This window comes from Lutra lutra, chromosome 8 (genome assembly GCF_902655055.1).
Source record: "Lutra lutra chromosome 8, mLutLut1.2, whole genome shotgun sequence".
NCBI classification, from domain to species: Eukaryota; Metazoa; Chordata; class Mammalia; order Carnivora; family Mustelidae; genus Lutra; species Lutra lutra.
The window spans coordinates 51669176-51697139 of NC_062285.1; the positions used below are offsets into that span (position 1 = coordinate 51669176).

Consider the following 27964-nt stretch of genomic DNA (forward strand, 5'->3'; position numbering starts at 1 on the left):
TTTTATCTCATGAGCCACTCTTCTGACTATTCTCATGACCCAGGGAGTTGTCCAGATTCTCCGGCTTTAGGTGGTTGTAAGGAAGGCTGAAATCCCCCGACACGACAAAGCAAGATTCACTGACCTACTGACAGACCCATGAGGAGATGTGGGATTCCCAGTAAGGCATTCTCACATACTTCTACCAAATAAGAAGCTACATTTTCAAAGATTGTTTGATTTGTCCTTGTCCTGATTTTATCCTCAGAATCTGAGTTATCTTAAGTGGAAATACTGTTTTTTAATGCTTCCTAAGAATATAAACATGTACCTTCACATAGGTAAAGTGCATAAGTAGCAGTAAGGGGGAAACAACAGGCCTCAACAGTCTTCTGCTTGGCCATGATGATGGAAGGCCTAGAGCTGACATGTGAGCAAGCCAGGAACTTTTGTAGCTCATGACTGATGCTTTGAGGGCTCAGGAGAGGTAGACTAGGACACAGGTGGAGCTATGAAACATGTCAGTGGGGGATCTGTAAGAGCCACAATAGTAGACAGTTTTGTTTATGGGAGGAGGGACTGAAGTGAAAGGTGTGCAAAACTTGACACATTTCGGTTGATAATGCATCAGATCTTCCTGGAAGCAGAGTTAGTAAATTCTTACCTTGGAGAGAGAAATGGGGTACCTTATTTCCTCAACATCTCATATCTAAAGGTCTGTGTTCCATTAAACTCCCAACTGTCTCCAGGCAGGACCAATTACAAATATATATATATATATATATATATATATATATATATATATATATTTTTTTTTTTTAAAGCATAGACATCAAACAGAAATGTCCAAAGTTGAGGATCTACAACTCTAGCAGACAAGGGCTAAGAAAATAACTGGGGATGGGACTGTGTGAGGAGGTACATGGAGGCCCCTTTTAGCATATAACCACTTCCCAAGTCTGTGTCTCCCTAGAGTTGTCAGTCCCAGGGCTTCCTCTGTTACAGTTCTTTCTTAGGACTCATATGCAGTGAATCTCTCCCTTCCCAGGAAGGAACCTGCTTCTCAGGTTCCATAGACTTTTCACCCTACATGGTACCCTCGACAGCACTTTCCACTTCCACTCTAAGTTTCCTCTCTACCACGTTTCCATTGCCTCCCAGATCTCTTCACCTAGGCCTATGTCCTTCTCTCTAACCTTCTCGACAAAACCCCGAGTCCCTCGCATTTTTGCCCAGGTACCCCTCTGCTTCTCCTTTCTTCACTCTTTCTCTGTTCTACCCCAGCCATACTCCACAGAGGTGCCTCGCGCACCCAGCTCCTGGCTGTCCTCCGTCCTCTGCTTTGGCCCATCTCCCGCCTTTTTAGGACCCCTTGACTCTCCAGTTACCTTCCCCTAAACCTTAAACCTCGCGCCAACCTCCCCCAGCACCCGGGCCAGCTTCCTCCCCTTGAGCCACAGCCCAGGAAGCTATACCCTCTTCCCGCCAGCCCCCGCCCCAGTCTCCCCTCGCTTCAAGCCCAAGACCCTCAGGCCCCGCCCCCGGCGACAGAGACCCCGCCCCCAGCACGTCGCCCAAGCCCCGCCCCTTACTCACCTGAGGCAGCTCCGCGCGCGCGCAGGCTGGGGGGGGTGTGGGAGAGGGGACGGTATTGGGGAAGAGGGGGGCGGGGCCGCAGGGGTCCCCCACTCTGGCCCCGGCGGCCCAGTGCGGGGGGAGTGGGGTCACTAAGGCGGCGGCAACCGGGCCGGACCCGGGACCCGGGCGCTCAGCGGCGGCGGCGGGTCCATCTCCATCAGCGGCTTCACCTGAGAAGGGACCGGCCCCCCCCCACTAACCCCCCCCATCACAGCCGTCCCCCCTCCCCCGAACAACTTCCGGTCCCACTACTAGGCGACAGGCGGCGTGGCCGAACACCGAGCGTCCCTAAGCCGGGGAGACTGCTGGGGAAAAGGGAGAAGAGCTAGGGGAGAGTAGCCGAGCACCGAGATTCAAGTCGGAGAGGCGCGGTCATGCCCCTTCATCTGCATCTGATTTGCCAACTGGGCGCACATTGGACACCCCCCTTGTGCCCTGGCATATCTGCCCCTAGTGCCAAATTTTGCCCCGCCCCTACTAAGAGAATACTGTTTTTAACCTCAGCATTCTTTGCCTTTCTTCCAAGTGTAGGAATGGGGAGGGGCGGGGAGGAGCTTAATAATGTCAATTTTTAAAAACTCTCTTGCAGGTATTCTGAGGTCAGTCACCTAAGCAACGCTACAGATGCCGGCTGACCGCAGAGAAGGAAGTCCCACTTCTTGACGTCCCTGCACCAGCTTCCCTTCTCTCCTCCCCACCACCTTGTTTTGGATTATCTCACTACACATCCGAGTACCAGCGCACCTCCCTCCTGCAACATGCTGACGCTCCGGCCTCAAGAAGTCCCAAGTCATAATCATTTCTTCAGTTGTAGACTTAAAACACTTTATTGATGTATTTAGAAAAGTGGAACTATAAAGGGGTAGGATTTCACCAGGATTGCCTCCCTGGCAACCCAGAAAGTGGAAAGTAGAAAGTAGAAAGTTGCATATACACTTTTGTCACATGTATCCACATTCTCTGAAAACTCCCAAGAAGAGGAGTAGAATAAAGTGGTGGTATACATTAGCAGTGGAGGTTGGGTAGGAAGAGTGCTTGTTTACAGAATTTCCCCCCCTTCTAGCCCCAACAGCTCTCAACAAGGGGCACAATAGGAGTTATGTAACATAGTGTCAAAGGAGAGCTGATGCCTGCTTGGAAATGTGCAATGCATGTTATCTATGTGTGGTTTAGGAAGGCATAGTACAAGGTTGTGATCCAAGAAGTGATGATGAAAGGCAAGGTGTTTCTGTGGTCATGAGTGAAAAGGATGGTTATGGAAGGGGTTGAGAAAATGATTCTGGGAGTAGGTAATTCCACTTCACCTTTTCATGGGGTGACACGGACGTGGACACGGTGCCAGGCATTGCTGAGCACACCTCGCAGGTTCCAGATTGGGGCCACTGAGTCTGGTTGCACATTGTAGCTATCATCTACAGCCTTACAAACAATGTTCAATTCCTTTTTCCCAGCTGGCACAGGCGCTTGCAGCTGCCATAACCTCCAGGCCCAGGCCTTCCGGGGACGCTGCTCCTCTCCATCCAGCTCAGCCACTTGCCAGGTTAGGCCCCCATCCAGAGACACATCCACCCTGACTATAGCCCTCCCACCACCACTCCATGCATAGCCCTTGATAGTCACCTCCCCTGATCGTACGGTCTCCCCATCCTTGGGCTCTGTGATGGCTGACTGGACAGGAAGTTCCTGAATAGATGGAGCTGAGTCAAAATCTACTGTGTCCCAGTCCACAGACGGAGAGAAGCCTTTGTAATCCCGCCGCTGCCAGTGACTGTAACTTTCCTCTCGTTCCACGCTCACTTTGCCCAGCCATTTGACATGGCGGGCACCCACCACACCAGGAACCACCACCCGCACAGGGAAGCCATGGTCACGAGGCAGGGGCTGCCCATTCATCTCATATGCCAGCAGGACCTCAGCTTCAGGGTCCATGGCCCGAGCCAGAGGGATGGATGCTCCATACGCAGTCCCTGTGGGGTCTGCGTCCAGTCCCTCAAAGCAGACATGGGCCTCAGTTTCACGGAGTTGGTGACCAGCCTTGGCTAACACATCACAGAGGCGTGCCCCAGCCCAGCGTGCAGTGCTAATGGCCCCTGCATTCCACTCCAGACCTTTTACTTCTTTGAACTGAGTCATCTCAGAGCGTCGGTTTCCAGCGCACTGAAGAGTGACTGTGACCTCGTGCTTGGGGAACTGGTACAAGTCATCCAGGGATAGGGACAGCGACTGACACCCAGGTGGCCCTACTACATGCAGGCGATAGGTTTCTGGTTCCAGGTTAGGTACAGGCAGATGGTTCCGGGTGAAGAAGATAGGGTTAGGTGTGATATAGTTTTCTGTCAGCAGTTCAGGGGGGGGCTCTGCATTAAAGGGGCGTTGGCTATTGACCTTCAGGGCTGGGTGACGTACAGGATCATCAGCGTAAGGGTCAGAGGTCTTCAAGGTGGAGGGTGCTTTGTCTTCAGGGCTCAGCTCGCCAACTTTGTACTGAGCCAGTATCTCACGCACGTGGGTCTGGTCATGAACAGCATAGAGGGCCCAGAAAGGCTCTAAAGGACCACCTGCTGCTAGCATCAGCTTTGATGGCCCCCCTGGGTGTAGATCCACAAATTCTGTAACATCAAACACCTCACAGCCCAGAGTTACCCAGATCCTAGTCTCAAGGCTGCTGTGAGATTTCACTTCCTCTCTAGTATATATGCGTGGTGACTTCTCAGCAGCCTGCAGGCAGGGCAGGGGTAAGCCACAAAGAAACATAAATAGTAAGAAGGAATCACTCTAGCTCACCCTGACCCAACCCATAAAGTCATGGCCACTGTGAAACAGAGGTAGTAGACTCCATCTTTAGTCTTCAGGAAGACAGTATTACCATGGGCTCTGTGTTAATAGACTGGGTTGTCTGGGGAGCTTACTAGGGCCCCTCTGCTTTGACAGTGAAGTCCCTCCCTTCCCCACTTACCCTGCACCGGTGGTCATGATAGGCCAACACTGCACCGAGGCCTAGCAGAGTCCCCATGACTCTCCATCCCCTAGTGCTGGAGTTAGCACCAGAGAAGTCAAGGCTGGGGCACTGGGGCTGAAGTGAATCATTTGTAGAGCAGGCCCGAATGCAGAGCCTTGAGGGGACTGATTGGAGCCTGGAAAAGAGAGAGGTCTTCTTAGTAGCACAGTTCAGATCATATGGGAGAGAAAGTGAAAACCTGGGGTTTACCAGGTTGGCCATTGATTCCTTCAGTTGGGACTATTGTTCATCTACGGATGGGTGGAGCACATGCATGAGTTATGGCTTTCCCTTCTTTCCCTGGCAGTCACCACCTCAACTATCTTATCTGGTAGATTAAACATCATAAAGATACTGGGAGTGAGAGATAAGGGCCAGGAGGCAAATTCTAGGATCAGTTGGCCTACCTGCAGGCCTGTCGGAGACATGGGATCACAGCCCTGTGCAGCAGCATTGTGGCAGACCTGTGGGAAAAGATTCCAGGATCAAGAAGGGGATGATATTAGGGCAACTTGAAAAAAATGGGTGGAAGGAAGACAGAAGGTAAGCAAGGAACTCCCTGGGCAAATAAGGATACTTTATCATGGTAATGGGGCCAAAGGATGGAAGTGTGTGTGTGTGTTTGTCCAAATTGGTCCTTAGAGAAAACCTAAAGGACTTCAGAGAGAGGGGGGCTGGTCTTCTAGAATCACTTATCTCCTATCTCCCATCCTCCATTCTCTACTTTGTCCACTACAGGGAACAGTGATCCGGGCCAAGGGCCTAAAGGACAGAAGCCAAAATATCTACAATCCAGTTTGCTGGTTTATTATTTCCAAAGTCAGCAGAGGACAACTGAGGGGCAGATTAACTTAGGTAGGGACAAAAAGTGAAAAAGGTAGTGGTAGCCTAATGAGATGAACGAGCTCAGATTCTGGAGTGGAACTGTTTTGGGTTTGTGAAACCAGACCTGCTGTTAACCAGCCCCATTGCCTGGGCAAGATACCAAGCCTCTCAAAACTGTTGTCTTTGTCTGTGGAATGAGAGGTACCTAGCAGAGTAGCTGTGAGGAGCAAACAGGTAATAACGTTGTCTTTGAAGACCTTTCAGTCCCCTCCTTTCCTCTACCAACCCTAGGGAAAAAGAAAATAGAATCCAGCTGGGAACTGAACCCCAGCCCAGGGTCCCCACCCTTGCCCTGTCTAGGTCATGCCTGTGAACTCAACAAACTGGGAAGTTAAGGGCCAGGGTGTCAGGGGATGGGCTAGAGAAGTAATTTTTCCACTCTGCCCTGTAGCAGTTCCTTCCTCAGAGCACTGAATAGATCGCAGACTCCAGGAATGCCAAAATAGGGAAGAGTGAGAGAAGCCCCAATTGCTGGTGAAATGCTAAAGGGGGCAGACAGGGAAACTGCAAGGGTGACAGGAGCAGGAACAGAGTCTGCATTTTACCCCGGGCCATGGGATCCTCCCATTCCCTCCCACCTGCCCTCGATGCCAGCAGCCCACTTAGAATAACCAGGCTGGAGTGGTGGAAGTAGGGCTGTCTTACAGGTGAACTCGGTCAGCTCAGTGTCCCAGGTTTGGGAGAAGCAACCTTCTGCTCTAAAACAGATGCCACACCCCTTGTCCGGGTGGTGGCCCCTCACTCCCCAGGGGCACTTTAGGTAGAGTAAGATATATCCAGCTCTAAAGCACAAGCACCCAGTTCCATGCCACTGCCCAGCTGCTGGCACAAGTGTCTCGTAGCAACAACCGCGCCCCTAGGAGCAGCTGGGCAGCGGGAGCGGAGGCTGTATCGGCAGTTTTTGTTCAAACCCACGGTCCTCGGAGCATTCCCGGGTCCCAGGACCCCGGCCATCGCCTTCATTCCAGGCCTTCCTCCACCTCCTCCCTCTCTCAGCTCCCAACCACCTTACCGGGTTCGGCGTCCTCTCGGTCCGCTTGGCGGCTGCTTTACCCGCCTGGCTCCAGACGACTGGGGGCAAAGGGGCGGGGCCAGCACCATGACGTTGGCCGGGAGTGAAGGACCACTTTCGCCTCTCAGCTCGTCCCCTAGCCATTGGCTGGCCGTGGGTTGCCTCCCAGCTGCTGTGCCCGCCTCCTGGAGGCTGAGGCAGGCGAGGCGCCACGAAGGCTCCCGGCTAAGACTGGCTGTTTTGTTTCCATCCCCGCTAGACATGGAATGGGACCCTCGCTGTTGTCTGGAACCGGGCAATGGAAGGTGTCGAGGATTCCAAAGGCTGGGCTGAAGGTGGGAAGTTTTGAGATGCCCCCACCTTGCCCCTCACAGCTGAGACACAAAGTGCGTTTACTGAAGAGGCCTTGAAATCCAGCCGCCTTTCTCCCGGCTGTGAGCTCCGCCTCTACCCTGTTTTTGACAAACCTCTGTGTTGCAACTACAACAGCCTTGTTTGTCTTTTAGTGAAAACAAGGTCAAGCAGTCAATTCTCTTATATCCAACAATAAAAGCAGAAATGAAGCCTAAACAGTGGTTCAAAGACTGAGATCCCTTGGACCTGTTGATTTTTCGTCCCCAATTATGGAACCAACAATATAAATAGCAATTTTTTCCTTGGTTAACTCAATTAAAAAATCATTGGTCATAACGAGAGCAATAACATTTTAACACTCCGACGTAGGAAGATTATCATCGCTCATAATCTCAGAGTAGAGAGCACTAAGAAGACGTTTGCAATTACCCTTTATCGTTTGGTGCAGGACTGAAAATTTATTTTGTTATTTGGCTGGCTGTGAACCTGGGGCAAACGTACCCACACTGCCCCCTAGGGTTCAGAAGATTGACCTACAACCTTACTTTAAGTGAAGGTTTCATCTTTAATTTTGGAAGATCATTTCCTCTCCCTTTCTGCTCTCCTAAAGTGAACTAGAGCTTTTGCCAAGAATCAAGGAACCTTGGAGGGAGTACTAGGAGACAGAGGAAAAGGGGACTCGACAGAGAAAAGGTGATTCTGGCCTAGAGGTTTTTGGAAATAGATTTCTAACTCAGCTGTGTTCAATTAAGTCTTTGGAGAGGTGTGATGCCCAACTTATCCTACCAGCCTTGAAAAATAGGCTCAGCCCAAGGATACAGAGAAATCAGTTAGGGACCGTCTGAAGCCACAGGATAAGACTTCTCCCTAATAACAGTGTCACCTTGTGTGCCCTACACATACTTTAACATAATTGACCTTTAAACCTCAAATTTTCTTCATTTTACAGAAGAAGAAACTGAGGCAGAGAGCAGCTAAGAAACTTGATCAAGGCCACAGCTGGTAAGTTGTCAGATGGGACTGCAATGCCAGCTTTGTTTGACACCAGTCCTGTTTCCTGTCCTGCAACCATACCCAATCTTTCTCCCCCACTTAGACTGTGATGGACTGAAGGGCTTTAAGTACAGTAGCAAACAAGATCAGATCTAGGAGAAATTTTCCTGTTGGGGTAGAAGCCACATGATCAATCACAAACACAAATTTAATGATTTCTTTAACCTTCTTTAGGTCATGGACCCCTCTGTGATACCAATAAGGCAATGCACCCTTTCCGTGTAGAAATGCACATAAACTTTTGCTTCTTCAAAGGATTCACAAATATGACCTCTCCCTCCAGTCTCATCAGTTGTCTGCTCAGAGATCTCTCCCTCCCCCACCAATATATATTCCATTAAGAAGCCTGTAAGAATAAGCTAGGTCGGATTTGATAAGGTCTCTAGTGACCTGGGAATAGAGTTTCACAGCAATAAAGGGAATATTTTCCAAATTGGGCTATGTCATTATTCAAGAAAAGATTAAAGGGAATAAGGAGATAACCAAGATGTAAAAGAGGGTGCGTTTCTTTTTTTTTTTTAAAGATTTATTTATTTATTTGACAGAGAGAAATCACAAGTAGGCAGAGAGGCAGGCAGAGAGAGAGAGGAGGAAGCAGGCTCCCCGCTGAGCAGAAAGCCCGATGTGGGGCTTGAACCCAGGACCTGGAATCATGACCTGAGCCAAAGGCAGCGGCTTAACCCACTGAGCCACCCAGGCGCCCCAGAGGGTGCGTTTTTGATTCGATAAAACACTGGATGCCGGGGCGCCTGGGTGGCCCAGGGGGTTAAAGCCTCTGCCTTCGGCTCGGGTCATGATCCCAGGGTCCTGGGATCGAGCCCCATGGCAGGCTCTCTGCTCAGCAGGGAGCCTGCTTCCCCCTCTCTCTCTGCCTGCCTCTCTACCTACTTGTGATCTCTGTCAAATAAATAAATTCTTTAAAAACAAACAAACAAAAACACCGGATGCCCTTTCTTCCAAATTTCTTGTATCAGACAAATAGCAAAAAAAAAAAAAAAAGATAGTAAAGGGAAAAAAAGAGAGAAAGAAAAAAAGAAGCAACACTCTAATACACTTTTCTTTTCTTTTTTTTTTTCCTTTTTTACTTACATTAAATACATCGGTAAATCAGCAGTCGCATTCTGTTACCACGATTGTTATGTTGGGAGAGGAAGAAAAGGGGAAAAAGGCAAATGCTTTCTTAGAAGAAAAGAAAAGGATACCCCACCCCCCCAAAAAAAAACTGATCAGAAGAAAAAAAAATGAAGAGCTGGGAAATAAAAACTAAGATCCCCAAGCCCAAGAGAGCTCAAAGGAAAGCAGAGGAGCTAGTAGGAAATAGAAGGAAGACAGCAGATAGGCCCAGAAGCTAAGGCCAATCCTGTTCCATAGGGGGATGGGGAGGGGAGAAGAAGCCTGGAGAAATGGTTTCCCAGCCCCAAAGCAATGAAACACTTCACTCCTGTTCCATGGGGAAAGATGCAGAGAGAAAAAAAACAAAAACAAAAACAAAAAACAAAAAAACTTCATTTCTAAGGAATTTAAGAGAGCTATCCTAGTTCTTCCACTTACAAAGATGCACTGGGTGCTTTGGGAAGCTGGTAGGTGCTGGGAAAGGAAAGGGAAAATGTGTGTTTCAGGGCCACGGGAACTAAGGCTGCCCCTGGAAAAGGAAGGGAAATGAGTCCTAAGTGGAAGAACCTAAGCTGGGTCCTTCAGAGTCTCAGCTCCAAGGATTTTTCAGCTGCTCTGGGACAGAACGCAGTCTGCAAATCAAAGGGTAGAAAGGTTCCAATCCTAGGTCACTGTGGCCTTTCCTATCTTACTTCCCCCAATTTTCCCAAAACTCTGGGCTGGAACAAGGAGTTTAGAGTTCTCTCTTGCCTTGATGACTTCCCAAAGACATCCTAAAATACCTGATGAGGGATGTGAGGAGTGGCTAGAGATTTAGAAAGGACCCATGTCCCCTGGTGATGTGAGACAGCTGTGATGGACCTTCAGTGCCAGTTGTTCCCTATCCACAGGAACAGGTGTTACAGTATGAGGGGGCCACAAGTAGGCCTCTGTGGTATTAGCCCCTAGTGGTATGTGGATTAAACCACTGGCTGGGGGTGGGTATAAGGATAAGGATGGAGGGACTAAACCAAACATACTAACAAAGGGAAAAAGATATAGGGCCTGATAGGAGGTGGAGGACAGAACAGACTGTACAGTGGGAATAAAGATCATACCTATTTACAGGGAAGTAGAAAAGACATGGTAATGGGTGGATCGTTGAACATGAACCTTGGGAAAGGACAGAAAACTCCTCCCTCTTGCCTGACCCCTCTTTACTCCCATACCATGGCCTAGGCTATCCTGAGACCACTCTCCAGTTGCTCAGTTAATTCCCCAGGAAAGGCAAACCTATACTCGAGAGAGGTTGGCAAGAATATAGGTTAAGAATCAGAGTTGGAGGAAGCAAGCAGTGGAGACTGGGCTTGAGTAGCTGCCACTGGTCCTGTTCTCTACAGCCCCTCCCAAAACCTCATATATATACTACCTTGGGTTCCATTTAATTAAAAGGTGAGAGGGCAGGTAAATCAATCAAAACCCCCATAAAACAAGTATCCCAACTGAACTACCACCAATTAAAGTGCAAACTGCAGGGGAATATAGTGGCTGGGGCTGAGGCCATCTAAAGGCCAGAGGAGGGGAAAAATGCATATGTATAAATCAGAGGATGGGTATCAGAAACTGGTCCCTCCTCTAATTAGATCACAGCAGAGCCAAAGATGCAGGCAACCAGTGAAGATTCTTTGGAGGACTCTGGGGTCCAGAGTTTCCCCCACTATGGGGGAGGAGCTACCTAAGAGGCTGGGTGAGGGGGTAGTTAGGCCTTGGAACAGTTCCAGAGCCACAGGTGACACTACATCTCCACCTCCTCCACCTCTGCCCAGTTAACTAACACAACTCCTATCTGGTACCCAAGAGCTTGCCTTCCATTTCTCACCTCTACCTAGAAACACCCTCCACAAGGCCAACTCGTGGAGACTGCAGTGTTTTCATATGAGAAACTCCAACCTCCTTCTCCCAAAAAAGGAACTGTTTCCTTACTCCCTCCTGCTCTGAGCCTTACTCTCCCCCCAGGGCCCTTGATGTGACTGAACCGGAGATCTCCTTCCTCAGTTCCTGGGTTCATCACCTTCTCCATCCTGGGGAGAGGAGGAAAAGGGGATCAAGAACAGGGATTGACCAAAAGCAGAAGGGGAAAGGGCAGAAGACAAAAAAATGTTTTCTGAAAAAATGAGGAGGAGGAGGAGGAGGAAAGATAAGTAGGTCACTGTCTTGCACCTATAATACAAAGTGAAGAAAGTTGGTTTTGGAAGGTAAGTCCTGGGGGCTCTGACCCCTAAGCCCCAGAGCAGGGGTAGGCGGCCAGTGGCAACAGCTGCCTGGTGTTGGTTGCTGAAGCGTTAAAAAGTGCCATGACGGAGCTGTCAGGAGGCAGCCCTTGGGAGCCAGGGCTCAGTGTGCTGTTACCGTAGGGGCTGTGTGCTGAGGGGTGGGGATGGAGGTTATTTCTTAGCTCTCGTGCTAGCTCCAGACTTGTTTGCTGCTAGCCACCCCCTCAGTTGCTACAACACTGGCTCTTGTTCTGCTGGGACTGTTCATGGAGATCCACACCCCGGCTTCGGCCTGCTGCACCCCCAGATTCTGGGGTTCACTCTTTGGCAACTTCTTAGCTAGAGATAAAAAGAGAAGGAAAAAAGTATGGTAGAATTTAGTCATCCCTCCAAAGGACTACGGGTGGGGGAGAGATGGGGAAGGGGGAAATATGGAAGATTAAAAGAATGTTTTGAAGAGGGTAAGGTTCACCTATAAACTATGTTGAAGATGGGAGGTGGGGGTGGAGGCCTAAAGCTGCAGCCAAAGGGTTGAGGTCATAATGGAAAGTTAAGATATTTCTATACCTAAAGTTTTCACAAGAGGAGATACTCTCCTCTACCTTTATGACTTGGGTTAGTGATCCTGTCTAGAGGCAAGGGAGAAAGACGAAGACCCCAGGCTGCTCTGACCTTACCTATTGCCAGGAAGAGATCATTCACGTTCATAGCTGTCTTGGCTGAAGTCTCCATAAACAATAAGCTGTTGTCATCTGCATACGCCTGGGCCTCCTGCAAGGGGTGGGTGTACCGGTACTCAGAATGTAGGGTAGGAAGAAATATTGCCTTTCCACTCCCATGTAGCACCAGAGCTAGGCAATATCCTAGGTTCCCTCAATTTAACTGCCCCTCTGAGCCAGCTGGCCCTGGACCCATATTTTGGTGACAACTCCCTTAAGGATAACTGGTGGTCTAGACAGCTTAATCCAACCAGCAGGTGCCAGGAATCTTAATTATGAGGGAGAATGTAAGTTGGTTGGGGGCTTTTAGGCTGTGACACTTGAATAGTCCCTTTCCTCAAATTCAACTGTTCCCTCTTTCCCGTTTTCACATTGGTATCCCATACCTGGCACTTCCCTACCCCTCTGCTCTGGAATTTTCTTCTGTCTCCTCTAAAATCTCCTGGCTGTCATTAGGGTCACAGTGTTGCTGTATTTAACTTGGTGTGGAACTGGGAAATGAGATGATAAATGTCCTCAGGTGAGGTTTTCAGAGAGGGCAGGTTTATGGAAAAAAGGTCCCAAGCACAGAGGGAGCGTGTTACAGAGGGATTCTCCAGGCCATCTTACTTCATACTCCACCATGCGCTTATTGGCCAGGTCAGCTTTGTTCCCCGCCAGGGCAATAACGATGCTAGGACTGGCCTGTCGCTGTAGTTCCTTTACCCATGTCTTTGCTCGGGCGAAGGTTTCCTAGAAAAACATGAGGAAGAGAAGGGTTGGCTGGAAAGACTGCCAATCCAGGCCCATCATCTTCAAAACCCAGTCTCAAAACTCACCTCTCCTAGAGAGCCTTCCCTCACTGAAACCACTTGTGTCTGATACTTCCATTACCTCAGTCTCACCAGCTCTTGGAAGTATAATTTATATTTTTATTTTGCTAAGACCTGGTTTTCTCTTCCCCACCTAATTTAATTCCTATAAATAAAAGCAGGAGAATCTTCTCAGCACACTTACCTGATTAGTAATGTCATAAACCACAATGGCAGCTTGGGCACCTCTGTAGTACATGGGGGCCAAGCTATGGTATCGTTCCTGCCCAGCTGTGTCCCAGATCTCAAACTTGACTGTTGTGTCATCTAGACAAACAGACTGGGTGAGGAAGGCCGCTACGGATGAGAGAATGGAGGGGAAGAAGTTGTAAGTTGGAGGATCAATGGGCAAATCCCAGCCCCCTTCACAATATCTCCATTCTCTAAGACCAGTCACCACCCAGGTCATTGAGCTAAGGAAAAGGTTTTACATTCCCCTCTTTGTGTACAGGTCCTAGAACCAGGATTAAGACTGCCTTCGGCTAAGACCTTCCTGCCAGAAGTTTCTCTGCCTAAGGAATGAGGGCACACAAACTATGAAGATTAGAGAGAAGAACTGACACTTAATATCAGTCATCTCGCTTTTAACCAAAATAGAGGAATAAGAGATGATGACAGAAAATAGGCTTCAGGTAAAGGTCACATTAATAATTAGTTAGAAGACTTTACAGCCTGATGGCAGATCCCATAGTTATCAATATTATTTGGCTCTTACTTTTTTATATAATCTTCTGCTGGTCCAAGAACACATTTCCAAGGTGACTAGTAAAAGCAGGGAAGGAGTTAACATGGGAGTTCTCATAAAAGATCTTTTACTGAACTAGGGCCCTATTTTGGGGGTAGGAGAAGGTAGAAGGCAGTAAAGATGGGAAAGGCAGATGCTTTTTATCTTTTGTATTTAGTTCCAGCCTCTCTTTTACCAGGTATGTTTATCAGAATCATCTAAGGAGCTTTTCCCAACACACATGTCTATACCTCCACCAACCTCACTCTATTTCCAATACTAATCAGTAGATCTAGAGTAGGGCCCAAGCATGTCATGATGAAAATGTTCTCCAAGTGATTGTGATACACATTTGTTATTATGAATCACTGTTCCAAACCAACCCTGCTCAAGGTGACACTCAAATGAACTTCAAATGACTTAAGAAAAACGTGGGAAGACGACAAACTGAGATTTAGAAAATGAGTGATTTTCTAGGTGTGCAATCAACCTAATTTTTTTTTCTAGGAAGCAAGGGGCAAACATATACCTTCTTTTTGGCATTATGGCAGTTTTTTTTTTTCTGTTTTATAAAGGATTTCCATTCCAAGCAGCTAATAAGGCCAGCTCCATAGTCAGGTCCCTACATCTCCCTTCAACATTGACCCTCTTCTTTCCCTGAGGTACTCACCTCCAATGGTGCTCTCTTGGTACTCATGGAACTGCCCTTTGACAAAACGTAATACCAGGCTAGACTTCCCTACTGCAGATTCACCCAGCAGGACCAATTTGAACTGGCATATTTTGCTGGCCTGGGGCTGCCCATTGGGTCTGGCTGTGCTTCTGCTAGTCATGGCTAGATTATGAGAATGGGAAAGGGTGGAGGGAGGGGGATGCCACAAAGCGGCAAAGGGGGAAGGGGGAAAGGGGAGGGGACTTCAGGCTTCAACAGTCCTGCAAGAAAAAAGTGGGTAAAATTAAACACTAAGGACATTGCAGCTGCAATCAATTTTAGAAAAAAGGTAAATTTCTTCATTTCTTTGCTCTTATGAGGACTTAACAATTAAAATCACCCACCATTAAAAGGTTATCCCACTGAGAGGGTCCCAGGCAGCTGACACTCAGTGGTAATAATGGGGAGCAATAAAATAAGAATTGCACCTAGGGGTGCCTGGGTGTCTCAGTCGGTTAAACATCTATCTTCGGCTCAGGTCACAATACCAGGGTGCTGGGATCAGACCCTGTGGCAGGCTCCCTGCTCAGATTCTCTCTCTCTCTCAAATAAATAAATAAAATCTTAAAAAACAAAACAATTGCATCTGAAGTGGAGTTTGCCATACAACATAATTCTCATTTGCCAAGGGAAGTGATATGGAGAGACTGAAAACTGTGTGAAATACATTTATTTCCCATTAATTCCCCACCAGGTCTTCTTCTTCTTCTTCTTCTTCTTCTTTTTTTAAGATTTATTTATTTGAGAGAGAAAGAACACAAGTGGGAGGAGGGGAGTGAACCTGGAGCAGGACACAGGGGTCGATCCCATGACCCATGAGATCATGAACTGAGCCAAAACCAAGAGCCAGATGCTCACCCCGGGTCTTCAAAAAACAGCAAACCGATCAACTTTTGAGACTTCTTGTTTCCTTTTTCAGGAGGGAGAGGGGCAGAGGAGGAAGGAGAGAGAATCTTAAGCAGGCTCCAAGCCCAGCATGGAGCCTGAGGAGGGCTCCAGCTCCCAACCCTGAGGTCATGACCTGAGCTGAAATCAAGAGTGAGACGCTTAACTGAGCTACACAGGCACCCCCCAAATGCACCGTGTGCCCTAGATCCCCAGTATCCTGGTATTGGCCTTCTCCCCAGCTCCCATCTTTTTTCTAGCTTTCAAAATGAAAGATTTACTCTAGGGGTGTGGGATGAGTCACCCTCCCTAAGAGCAGAGGGGTTCCTTCTGGTTCCATATCCTTCATACAATCCAGTAATCCTCTTGACATTTCTGAAACTCTAACCAGGGTCCATTTGCCAGCAGACAGACATCCAACAGACCACATTCAGCACCAACTCTTTCACTTTGCTCCTGCTACCTCTCCAAGTCTGAGAATGTATCAAATTGAAAAATCCGTAGGCCTCACCTACTCTCAATTTGCAGCTGTCTTCCTGGTGCCTAGGGATTAGATAACCCTCCACATTAAAAGGGCCTAACAGCTGCAGCCCTCCGTATTAGAGGCAACGAAAGAGGGTGTACCTTCTAAACACACACAGGAGTCTCCAGAGGATGATATAGGGATAAGTTTTTTATTTCTTTTTTTTTAAATATTTATTTATTTTGGGAGGGGGGGCAGGGTTTGGATGGGCAGAGGGAAAGGGAGAGAGAATCCTAAGCAGACTCTGCGCTGAGTGCAGAGGTGGACATGGGGCTTGATCCCAGGACCCTGAAATCACAACCGGAGCCAAAATCAAGACTCAGATGCCTAACCAACTGAGCCACCCAGATGCCCCATAAGGGTAAATTTTCAACCAATAAACATTTGATGAAAATAAACTGAACTTCTTTACCTTTCAAGAGGCTTGGAAAGCTGGTGGTGGAGGAAGAGACAGAGAGAGGTTGAGACTTTGAGAGTCTAATCATCCGAACCTGAATATATTTCACCATTCTGACTCTGAGGGGAAGGGAACTATGAGATTCAAAGGAGTGAGCATGATCAGCACATACAAAACCTCTGTCTAAAACCTAAGCTTTGCTTGGGTTATACTTTGTTCAAATTAATCTTTTCTTTCTCCAAGGTTGATTCTAGTAACAATCTGCAATTCTAGTAAAGCTAGGAAAGACAGTAAAGACAGAAAAACAGAAAAATCATACAGGAGCCAGTGCAGAGGAACAAAGACTGTGAAGTCCAGTTCCCTGGATTTATTTTACAGTTCTGCTTACTAGTTGTGAAGCTTTGGGAAAGTTACTAAATCTATTTGCGCATTCATTGCATCTGTAAAATGGGATAACAGCCTTATGAGCACTTACTTCAGAAGGCTGTTGTGAGAATTAAGTAATAGAAATAACTTACGTATTTGGCAAGAGTTCAATGAATATTAAGCTACTAATCATTATTAATGACATCAAGAAATTTCAGAGCCTTGCCTTCCACCTTTATAAAACGGAAAAAATACCTACCTCATAGAGTAGCAGTGAAGATTAAGGAAAAGATGTGTTTAGCATAGTGTTAAAAAAATAAGTATTGTTAGTTAGTGGCCCTGATTAACAGAAAAGATCAACTTAACATACTAAAATATGTCTCAATATTAATTTTAACTAATATATTCCTAAAAAGCAGGCTTGATAAGAAGTAGAGAAAAAACAGAAAAAAACAAGTGTAAAGAGGAAGTACACAGGGGAATGAGAGAGAAGCAAGACCTCAGAAAAGTCCCAAAGTAAACTTGATTAAGACAGAGGAATGTAAGAAATTACTCTGATTCTACTAGGTATTTTATATTCCTCAGGCCAGTAAGTCCTAAGAATCCAGAAATACACAGACTTTTTTCTGAAGTTTTCAGTGATTTCTGATGAAATGATAAAAAAATAGAGACAATATAGCAAATTTTTCATAAAAAGCTAAATTTATTCAAGAAAAAAAATTTAAAAAGGCTCCACATCCAGCATGGAGCCAACACAGGGCTTTGAACCAGGACACTGAGATCAACACCTAATTGAGATCAAGTGTTGGACACCCAGATGCCCCTAAATTTATCTAATTTAAAAGAATATTCTTTGGGACGCCCTGGGTGGCTCAGTTGGTTAAGCAGCTGCCTTCAGCTCAGGTCATGATTCCAGCGTCCTGGGATCGAGTCCCGCATCGGGCTCCTGCTCAGCGGGAGCCCTGCCTCTCCCTCTGCCTCTGCCTGCCATTCTGTCTGCCTGTGCTTGCTCTCTCTCCCTCTCTCTCTGACAAATAAATAAAATCTAAAAAAAAAAAAAAGTAGTTCCTTAAGATTTCTGGCAACAACAAGGTAGATCAACAAGCAGACTCTGGGATGGACAAAGAGAAAACAACTACTGTGGTCTGGGGAAGAAATGAAAAAAAAAAAAAAAGAATATTCTTTATAATAAGATTTCTAACTTCTTACTTTTTTTTTTTTTAAGACTTCATTTATTTGTCAGAGAGACAGAGCACAAGCAGGGGGAGCAGCCAGGTAGAGAGAGAAGCAGGCTCCCTGCTGAGCAAGGAGCCTGATGTGGGACTCCATCCCAGGACCCTGGGATCATGACCTGAGCTGAAGACCAATGCTTAACAGACTGAGCCACCCAGGCGTCCCTAACTTCTTACTTACTTAGTATTAATTCTCAAAGGGAAATACATATATGGAAAAATCTCTAAGATCTATTTTTTAAAAAAGATGTAGAGAGGCCAGCACCTGGATGGCTCAGTTGGTTAAGTGCCTGACTCTTGATTTTGGCTGGGTTGGTGATCTTGGGTGGTGGGATCGAGCCCTGTGTTGGGCTACCAACTCAGTGTGGAGCCTGCTTGAGATTCTCTCCCTCTCAAATAAATAAATAAATAAATCTTAAAAAAAAAAAAAAAAAAAAGATTGTAGAACAAAACATATGGTTAGCTCCTGTTAGCTCCGATTTCTGTAAAACAAAATTCTGCATAGAAAACAGTATGGAGGGACACCTGGGTGGCTCAGTGGGTTAACGCCTCTGCCTTCAGCTCGGGTCATGATTCCAGGGTCCTGGATCGAGCCCCGCATTGGGCTCTCTGCTCAGCAGGGAGTCTGCTTCCTCCTGTCTCTCTTTCTGCCTGCCTCTCTGCCTACTTGTGATCTCTATCTGTCAAATAAATAAATCTCTAAACAAAACAAAACAAAACAAAACAAAAACCAAAATAGTATGGAAGGATCCATACTCATCTGTTAACAGTGGTTACCTCTGAGAAGAGTGGGACTGAGAAGGGTAGTAAGTGAAGGACTCAGTTTTTTTCGTTCTACACAATTTTTATTTAATTTATTAACTTATTAATTTACCTTAAGATTTTATTTATTTGAGAGAGGGAGAGAGAGAATGAGAGAGAAAGAGCATGGGTTGGCAGTTGGGGGAGGGGGGTGGAGGTGGTCAGAGGGAGCAGCAGATTCCCAGCTGAGCAGGGAGCCCAATGTGGGACCTGATTCTGGGACTCCAGGATCATGACCTGAGCTGAAGGCAGTCCCTTAACCGAGCCACCTAAGGTGCCCCTAAACAATTTTTTTTTTAAAACAGTAAATAAGCATTTTTAATTTTTTTTTTTTTTTAAGATTTTATTTATTTGTCAGAGAGAGGAGAGTGAGCGAGCACAGGCAGACAGGATGGCAGGCAGAGGCAGAGGGAGAAGCAGGCTCCCCGCCAAGCAAGGAGCCCGATGTGGGACTCGATCCCAGGACGCTGGGATCATGACTGAGCCGAAGGCAGCTGCTTAACCAAACTGAGCCACCCAGGCGTCCCGCATTTTTAATTTTTTATGAAATGTATTTAAAGCTTTCTAAATAATTTTTAATGCTTTAAAAAATTAATGGTGTTGATAGGCAGTAGTAAGCTTTCTAAATACCCATATATTATGGGAAAGCAAAAACTCTCAAATTTAAATTAGCTGGTCCATGGGCACCTGGGTAGCTCAGTTGGTTAAACCTCTGCCTTTGGCTCAGGTTGTGTGGTCCCAAGGTTCTGAGCCTGTATCTGGCTCCCTGCTCAGCCCTCCCCCGCTCATGTTTTTTTCTCTCTCTCTATCCCCACCCCTCTCTCAAATAAATAAATAAAAAAATCTTTAAAAAAGATTAGGGCACTTGGGTGGCTCAGTCAGTTAAGTGTCTGCCTTCAGCTCAAGTCATGATACCGGGGTTCTGGGATTGAGCGGGAAGCCTACTCTCCCTCTCCCCACTGCTCCTGCTCTCTCTCGCTATCTCTCAAATAAATGAATAAAATCTTTATTTTTTAAAAGATTTCATTTATTTAAATTTGTGAGAGAGAGGGAGCATGAGCAAGAGTGGATAGGGGCAGAGGAAGAAGCAGACTCCCCACTGAGTGAGGAGCCCAACACAGGCTGGATCCTACAAAGCCAAGATCATAACCTGAGCTGAAATCAAGAGTGGAAAGCTTAACCAAATGAGCCACCAAGGTGCCCCCCCGCACTTAATTAGGTTCCTAACCACTAGTTTAAAGTTCTTTAGCTTTCATTCTCAAACTGTGAGACCAGATCCAGGGACCCTGAGATCACAACCTGAACTAAAGGCAGGACACTCAAGGGACTGAGCCACCCAGGTGCCCTAAATAAAACCTTTAAACCAAAAAATAAATTAGTTGGCCCACAAAATCCTAAATTCTGGGAATCAGTACTGCAAGAATCAGTTAAATAGGTTATTTTATTTATTTATTCCTTTAGATTTATTTATTTGAGAGAGAGAGCACGTGGGTGCGCACATGGGAGCAGGAGAGGGGCAGGGAGAGAGAGAGAGAGAATCTCAAGCAGACTCCCAACACAGGCCCAATCTACAAAGCCGAGATCACAACCTGAGCTGAAATCAAGAGTGGGAAGCTTAACTGAGCCACTCAGGCACCCCTTAATTAGGTTCTTAACCACTAGTCACACAGTTCTTTAGCTCTTTTCATTCTCCAAACTGTGAACTGTAAACCAACAGTGACCTTGAAATCACTTGGTGGATCATATTTGGGGGAAAAAGAAAAGAAGAAACAGAATAAAAAATAACAAGTCTACTGCAAATATAAGAATCATTTGTGAAAATGTTTCACTTTATGTACACACTGAATTATGATATGAAATGTTTTATTATGAGTGCATGGTAAAAAAAAAAAAAAAGTTTAAAAAACACTGCTTTGGAGAGGCCTGACAATGAAGGATGGGTTAATAAGGATGGGAAATGTCTAGTTTATGGGTAGGGTATAGTCTATGGTTACTATTACAGCATTTCTAGATGAAATTAAGCTGAGGGCTGATATAGCTCTCCAGGGGTCAGAGGATTCTCCAACTCTGCTACTAAAGTTATGACGCAATTATGAAAATGGGAAGCCAAACTAGACAGAGTCAGTCCTGTGTGGTGTTGGGAAGGCTTTGGAATCAAGCAAGGTTGAGTTTATTCTCTGCTTTGCCAGTTATAAGCCACTGTGATCTTAGGCTCCTTACTCCCTTTGCCGTTCTGTTTCCTTATCTGTAAGGATCTTTGTGGAGGGAGGGGAGTAAGAAAAATAGCAAAGAATAGAACTGAATTCAATTCCAAAATTCTGAATACATTTAGGAAATTTTTTCTCTTAGAGTGTCTCAGAATCTGTGAGGAATTATTACTATTATTTTTAAAGATTTTATTTATTTATTTGACAGAGGGATCACAAGTAGGCAGAGAGATAGGCAGAGAGAGAGAAAGAGAGAGAGAGAAGCAGGCTCTCTGCTCAGGAGAGGGCTCGATCCCAAGACCCTGAGATCATGACCTAGGCCGAAGGCAGAGGCTTAACCCACTGAGCCACCCAGGGGCCCCGAGGAATTATTTTTTTTAAAACATATTTATGTGGCAGTTTCCTATACACCGTTTCATAACAAAAGATAGGCCATTATAATGCTACACTTTAGAAAACAGATGACCCCAGAGAGGGGAAGAAAACTACAGATGATAAACTGATCAGTTTCCTTTGGGTGACATATATATGCTATACTCTAAGACACAACAGGAAAATTAACTGGATTCTTTGACTTAATTGCTCACTTTCCCCCCCCCCTTTTTTTTTTTTTAAAGTAAGCTCTACATCCAAGGTGGGCCTTGAGCTCACAATCCCAGAGATCGAGACTCATATGCTCTACCCACTGAACCAGCCAGGCACCCCAATATTTGCTCATATTTTCACCCATTTCAAAGCACGTGATCCAAGGGCAGAACACTAAGCCTCAATGTTCCTACTTTACAATAAGAAAACATGGGAGTTAGCATGGACTGAATTCTCATAGGCAGACACATAGCTCTAGGCCTGGGAAAACAGGAGGAGTACGGGAAATGTGGAGATAGGAAATAATCAGACCACATTCACGTTGCAAAATCCGTCACCCCCCTCCAGACAGTAAATTATGCCAGAGCCCAGACACAATCAGCAAACTTTCTTGCTACCAAGCAACCTGGGTTGTCACAGATTAGGAATTATTAGAAAAAAATTACTTCCTACCCCATGTGTCACCTCAATAATGTCTTACCTTCCCTGTTCACAGTAATTGATAGGCTGCCCATCACTGTGCCTTGATCTTTAATCCCAATGTGTATATAGGGTATCATGTTTTTATGCAATAGCCAGGCTCTCAAAGATCAGGGGTACAGAAGTGAAATATACATAAGATTCAAATGATTTGGGGCACCTGGGTGGTTCAGCTGTTAAGTGTCTGCCCTTGGCTCAGTTCATGATTCCAGGGTCCTGGGATAGAGACCCTCATCATGCTCCCTGCCTGCTTCTTCCTCTCCTTCTGCCTGCTGTTCCCCCTACTTGTTCTCACTTTCTCTCTGTCAAATAAGTAAATAAAATCTAAAAAAAAAAAACAAAAAAACACAAATGATTTCTAGTGATTTTTTTTTTTTTTTTTTTTTTTTGGTGAGAGTTGACAATAGGCATCCATTCAAAGACAAAAAAAAAACCACAGCCACCTGGCCAAATGATTACCTTCAAACCTGAGGCAAAAAAAAAAAAGGGAGGACAAGGAAGTTATTCTTCCCTTCAATGCTTTCAGTTTGTAAGAGAAAAAAAAAAAATCAGATTTAACTTCCTTTAGAAGTGTATTTCCACAAAAATGGTTTATCCAATGACCATTAACAAGGGAGAATCCTCCTGATTGAGGGCTGACAATGGCATCAGCCCACCGGGGAGGGGCAAGGCGGAGGATGAAGGGGCAAGTTCTTCATCGTGGGCAGCACCTCTAAGCAGCTCAGGAAAGTATGAACAGGAAAGGTTTCTTAGCTTGCTGGTCCCAGCTAGAGCAAAACTATTCTTCAGGCCCCCTTCCACTTGGCATCTTTGAGTCTCTATGCCAACCACATTATGAAGACTTTAGAAGTCTATTACCTACTAACAGAGACTAACTTCCAGATATATAGGCACTGGAGTCTAGCCCACACCCAAATGTCAGCCCCATAAGGTCAGTTTCCCAGATAAGAGGCAGTCTAGAGATCTAGTCCAGTCTCTGTATTTTACAGGTAAGGAAACTGAAGCAAATATATTAATCAACTTGCCAAGTATTACCACATAGACAGCTATTACAAATAATATTAATCAACTTGGGGCACCTGGGTGGCTCAGTCGGTTAAACAGCTGCCTTTGGCTCAGGTCATGAGTTCCACTTTGGACTCCCAGCTCCTCTGGGAGCCTGCTTCTCCCTCTGCCTCTGTCTTTCATGAATAAATAAATAAAACCTTTTAAAAAACATTAATCAACTTACCAGGTGTTATCATACAGACAGCTAAATCTTTTAGCAAGTACTCCTAGTCATGTACTCTTGCTAGTAATAATGTATCACTATACCTTTTAAGGAAGCAGGAGATGCTAACTCTGAACTGAGCTCTGGAGGAGGATGCCAGGACAGGAACAGGAGTTTAGACTGGTTAGTTTCTGCCTCTATTCAGTTTAGGTAAGTACTTCCTTTGGGATTAAAAAAAGGTAGGCCTTCCCTGAGAACCAGAATCCAGTTCCATATTCTTCTAACAGAAGAACTCACACTATGCCTCTCTAGAAGGTCTTGACCAACCCTGCCAGGATAGTTGAAATGGAAATAATTTAATGGAAGATGATAGGGAAAGAGTGCTAATTTTTACAGGAGTCTGTGGTCCTTGGGACTAATCTAAAAGCTTTACCGATTAGGGAAGACAGGACAAAAGCCAGTAAATACCTTCAACTCTCAACTTTGTTTAGACCCCAAAACACTAAAATCTTGAACCAAGAGTTCTACTACTTGGCTCAGCTCTTTTATTGTGTTGATTCAAGATGAACTAATGAGTTGCAGTCTTAAATGAAAGAGTCCTTCCACTTCTCCCCACTCTCTCCCTTATATTTCCCCAAGAGATAAAAAGCATGCTTGTCTCTTATCAGCATGGTAGTACAAGCTCTTTATTATTGACCTAGAAAAGATAGGAATGCCCTTCCTTATTTTGTCTGCCTAGTAAACTCCTAATTTATCTTTTAAGGCCAAGCTCAAATGTCCCTTCTCTGTAAATTGCATAATTACCCTATCACCCCAGCAGAATTCATCACTGCTTCCTCTAGGGTCCTACAGTATTAAGATGATACTTTTATCACAGCCCTTATATTACATGAGTTAATTGTGTGTATCTGTTCTGCTGAACTATGAACTTCTCAAGAAGTGTAACTATTTTTTCTATGTCATTTTGACTCTCCAGAGCACAGCACAATGTCTGGTCCCTAGTAGGTGTTCATTAAATGTTCCCTAAATTAATTAAGGCTAAAGCAGTCCTACTTCCCTCCTTCATCTATTCCTCCCCTGTGTCATCTGGATAGTTTCTTACTCAGTTCCATTTGGGAATGTTTTTAATAGTCCTCAGAAAACCAATTCTCTCCCTGGCCTCTTTGTGATCTCCCTTGGATGCAGGGCCCTCTTGGGACCCAGCCCACAAAGTACTGTTGCAACTCACATGGGCTAACTGCTTTTCCTGTCACCCGTTATTATGCTCAGATGGCCTAATCACACCCCATATGCAGCCCTCCCACCCTAAGACTGAAGCAACTGTGGCTTAAAACAAAGTTCCCTGAGTTTCCAGCTAATGTTAATTGTTGAAAAACTTTGGGTGATCATCTCTATTAATTCCTGAGCTTGAGAAACTCAAGTTAAGAAAACCCAAAACCACGAGAGCTAGAGGACATTCTGAAAAGGTACCCACTGCCCCTAAACCACAGCCACAATCTGGCCCAGAAATCTGCAAACACTTTGTTCACCTGGTTGGCTCCTTACTTAGCTCAGTTACTGTCAAATGACTAAAGCTTTCCTACAACACTCTTGGGAAGTGGGAGCATACTGTGTAGGGTTTTAAGTTATTCTTCCTCCTAGAGGGCTGTTACATTTCCATATTTTAAGTTTATTCTCTAACACTTTCGTTTCCAATCTGAAATGCTTTAAGATTAGGGAGCAGCCTACCTCCCAAGGGTCCTAGGGAGAACCCTTGCTTCTCCTACCCTATGTCTCCTCAGAAGTCAAATTTGTATCAATGCATACAAACAAGCAAACTATAGAAAAGCAATCCTTACTCCAGGGCAAACTAAGAGTTACAAAGTATGACTTGAGGTCAAGTATGACTTGAAGAATAATGAGAAAGCCCTCTTCTCCAAATACAGTTTTTAACTCTAGATCTGCGTAAGACTGTTTCTTGAAGTCAGGCTTTGATTAAGAGGAAGGTGGAGGGGCACCTGGGTAGTTCATCGGATTAAGCATCTTTTTTTTTCTTTTTAAAAAAGATTTTATTTATTTATTTGACAGAGATAAAGAGCACAAGTAGGCAGAAGGGCAGGCAGGGGGAGAGGGAGAAGTACGTTCTCGGAAGAGCAGGGAGCCCGATGCCGGGACTTGATCCCAGGACCCTGGGATCATGACCTGAGCCGAAGACAGCCTCTTAACCAACTGAGCCACCCAGGCGCCCAAGCATCTGACTCTTGCTCTCAGCTCAGGTCTTGATCTCAGGTCATTGAGTTCAACCCTGCTGGGCATGGAGCCTACTTTAAAAAAAAAAAAAAAAAAAAAAAAAAAAAAAGGAAGGCGGAAAAGCAAAAAAAAAAAGTAAAGAAGAAAGGGACAGGTATACAAGAATGTAGAGAATAATGGCAAAACCTATAGAGACAATTAACACACACACACACACACACACACACACACACACACAATTTTCTCTGGGACTGGCTTTGCAGAAGGAAAATAAAAACTCCTTGAGGTACATAAGTTTCTGAGGGCACTGTACAAAGGCTGGGCAAACTAGAGGCTTCTAAAGCCAGTAAGGACAAATTCAATTAAGGTGGCAGAATGAAATGTCCCAACTGTACTGAGGTTTAGAGGAAAACAATTTCAAATCCAGAGAAACTTGAGAGTTTTCTCACATCACTACAGAAAGATCCAGAGGCCCTTTAGGAGAACCATCCTCATCTTTTAGGTTAATGAAAGGTCAGTGATATAATCTGAACATGCAGAGACCATGAACCAGAAGATAGAGGTCTCAAATTCCTCACGTTAGCAGAGATCCAATAATTCTCCCAAACAAATGATTTACCTAATCTTCCTTTCCTGCCCATAAAAGAGAAAAAAGTATTGGCCATCTATTTGGGCATTTCCTAGGATGTACAGTGCACAGGTCGGGGCAGAAGGCACTCCATGTTAAGTTTTAAGAAGGTGAGGGATAACCTAGAGTATACCTCTCTGCTTGTTGATTTTGATAGAAGGAAGACAAAATGAGCAGTGAAAGGAGTACAATAAATAACAGAGCATCATTCCAGAAGGGAAAATTGGAAAGAATGAGAGACCAGAGTTTGGTGAGAACATGAAAACAGAATTGCCTTTGGTAGCACATCCCCTAAAGCAAAGTGAGATTAGTCTGATCTGTCTCTAGTCTTTGACCTTTCTGGATGAAATGAGGGAGGAATCTGTGGGAAGGTTTACACTTTTTACACTTCTGTACAGCCTGAATATTTAAAAATATGTACATATTACCTTTGTAATTAAGAATAAATGTAGTTACAAAACACGTTTGTATAAAAAGGTAAAAGGAGGAAGTATGATAAGGGAAAATCCAATAAGCTTCAATCTATGGGGTACTAAAGAGGTCAGCAGACCATTAAAAATATATGAGGGAGGGGGGACTCCTATGCCTTAGTCATCCATCTTCTTTTTCTCTACTCACCCCCTTCCTCAAATGCCTTACTGTGGAGGCATTTGATTCAACTTCCTAACAGCACAGAAACCTGGGCTTCTGAAGAAGTACACAAAGAACAGGGGGTGATGCCAACCTTCTAGAATGGAATTTCTAACTCTTCCTCAAATCCCTTCCTCAGTGATATCACCTCTCATTTCCAGGCTTGGTTCCACCTAACCATTACCTGCCTGGGAAATACCCAAGTCTAAGTTCCACAAAAGTTTCACCAACTGTGGTCAGAAGATCTCATCGTGGCTGGGGATCTCTAATCCCCTTTCAAGTGTGGATAATAAAATCACTGATCCCCTGCTTCTAGGTCAGAGATACAGTATCCACCATAGACCAGATTATTAAGTGAGAAAGAAACAAACACCCCTCAAATCCAACTTCTTAGCTCTTTCACAGGACTGCACCCAAACCCAGCTGAGGCTGGTAACAAGAAACAGAGAGACTGCACCATAAACCATTTCACGCCAAGGGAAAGAAAGTGCAGGGCCTGAGTTTGGAATATTCAACAGCCACAGAAAAAAAATTTTTTTTTTAACTTTTGTCTTCATTAGCTACCCCGGGAGTACCCCAAAACTTCAGGTTACCACATCTCAATACTAAAAGAACAAAAGAGTGGGTCCTCCAAGACCCAGATCCTCTGGCCCACCCTTGAGCATTCCCAGAAGCTCCCGTAACTGATACCAGGCCCTACTTCTCCAACTAACTAGTCTTCTAGATTAGTAAAGCTTTCCTCTTTTGCCTCCGTTCTCACTCAATGGACCCAAATCGCTCCCGGCTCAACTCAGGGGCACCCTAGTTATTTTTATAATTGTCACTTTCCCTTTAGAGAATGCCCCTTACCCAACTAGGAAGCCTTCTCAGGCCCTTCTAATTAGACATTTCGAGAACCCCAGCCCCGGCTACCCTCGCAGCCCGGGCGTCAGGTTTGACCCCTCCTCACCTCCTGGCAAATGGCCTTACCTCACTCGTGGCCTCGTCCCTTTCCCCCAGCTCCTCCCTCTTCAGCGCTGCTCAACGAGGCCTGCCCCTGCCCTCACACAGCCCGCGGCTTCCCGAGCCAGCCCCTGGCCCGCCAACACAGCCCTGCCACCTCCTGGGCCTCAGCAACTTTGGCTCCCAGCCCGCCCGACCCCCTCCTCAGCGCCCCCATTGGGCCTGCCGGGGCCCGGCCCCCTGCTGCCCTCTCCAGTGGGCCACTCTGACCCCTTGCTGAGGCCCAGATTCCGCCTCTGCTCTCTGCCAGGCTGCTCTCCTCTCCCGGGCTCCTCCGCCCCTGCCCTTGTGGGCTCCATCAGCCCGGTACCTGGGGCTCCGTCTCCCCCGTCGGGCCGAAGCCTGTGTCGAACAGACAAACAGCTGCAGCTCAACCAAACCCTCCTGCCCCTCCTCCTCCTCCTCGTCCTGGGCGGGGGCCCCAGCCAATAGCACGGTTACCCGCCTACCATCAAGGGTGGGCGATGTGTGCACTAACCCACCAATCCTCTGGAGAAAG

The 27964-nt window shown here is 45.9% G+C and overlaps 3 protein-coding genes across 10 annotated transcripts in view; all 3 read right to left on the minus strand.

Annotated features, from left to right (window-relative positions):
- The window catches only part of IKZF4 (IKAROS family zinc finger 4), a 26656-nt gene extending 24771 nt beyond the window's left edge, over positions 1–1885 (minus strand). For 3 of the 7 annotated variants that reach the window (XM_047740703.1, XM_047740697.1, XM_047740692.1), the window contains exon 1: positions 1576–1880. Coding sequence is in view for 1 of the 7 variants with exons in the window: in XM_047740696.1 (XP_047596652.1) it covers positions 311–383 (73 nt within the window). In the remaining 6 variants the exon portion in view is untranslated. Of the gene's footprint in view, positions 1–310; positions 513–1575 lie in introns of all 7 variants that reach the window. The other 4 variants (XM_047740698.1, XM_047740699.1, XM_047740696.1 and 1 more) reach the window with 3 other exon arrangements.
- Positions 1886–2428: 543 nt separating this feature from the next.
- SUOX (sulfite oxidase) lies at positions 2429–6783 on the minus strand. 2 transcript variants are annotated; one of them, XM_047740690.1, is made up of 4 exons: positions 6513–6783; positions 5023–5079; positions 4574–4751; positions 2429–4335 (listed from the first exon to the last, which is right to left on the minus strand). In XM_047740690.1, the coding sequence occupies exons 1-4, from the start codon at positions 6773–6775 to the stop codon at positions 2926–2928; spliced, it is 1908 nt and encodes a 635-aa protein (XP_047596646.1). In that variant the 5' UTR covers positions 6776–6783; the 3' UTR covers positions 2429–2925. The 2 variants fall into 2 exon arrangements, with proteins under 2 accessions (XP_047596646.1, XP_047596647.1); XM_047740691.1 differs by lacking the exon at positions 6513–6783 and adding an exon at positions 5646–6473.
- A 3062-nt stretch (positions 6784–9845) lies between these two features.
- Positions 9846–27905, minus strand: RAB5B (RAB5B, member RAS oncogene family). The gene is given in 7 exon segments (XM_047740706.1): positions 9846–11591; positions 11594–11623; positions 11962–12055; positions 12613–12735; positions 13000–13151; positions 14249–14511; positions 27776–27905. Coding segments are annotated over 6 exon segments (645 nt in total). The 5' UTR covers positions 14412–14511; positions 27776–27905; the 3' UTR covers positions 9846–11508.
- Positions 27906–27964: the final 59 nt, after the last annotated feature.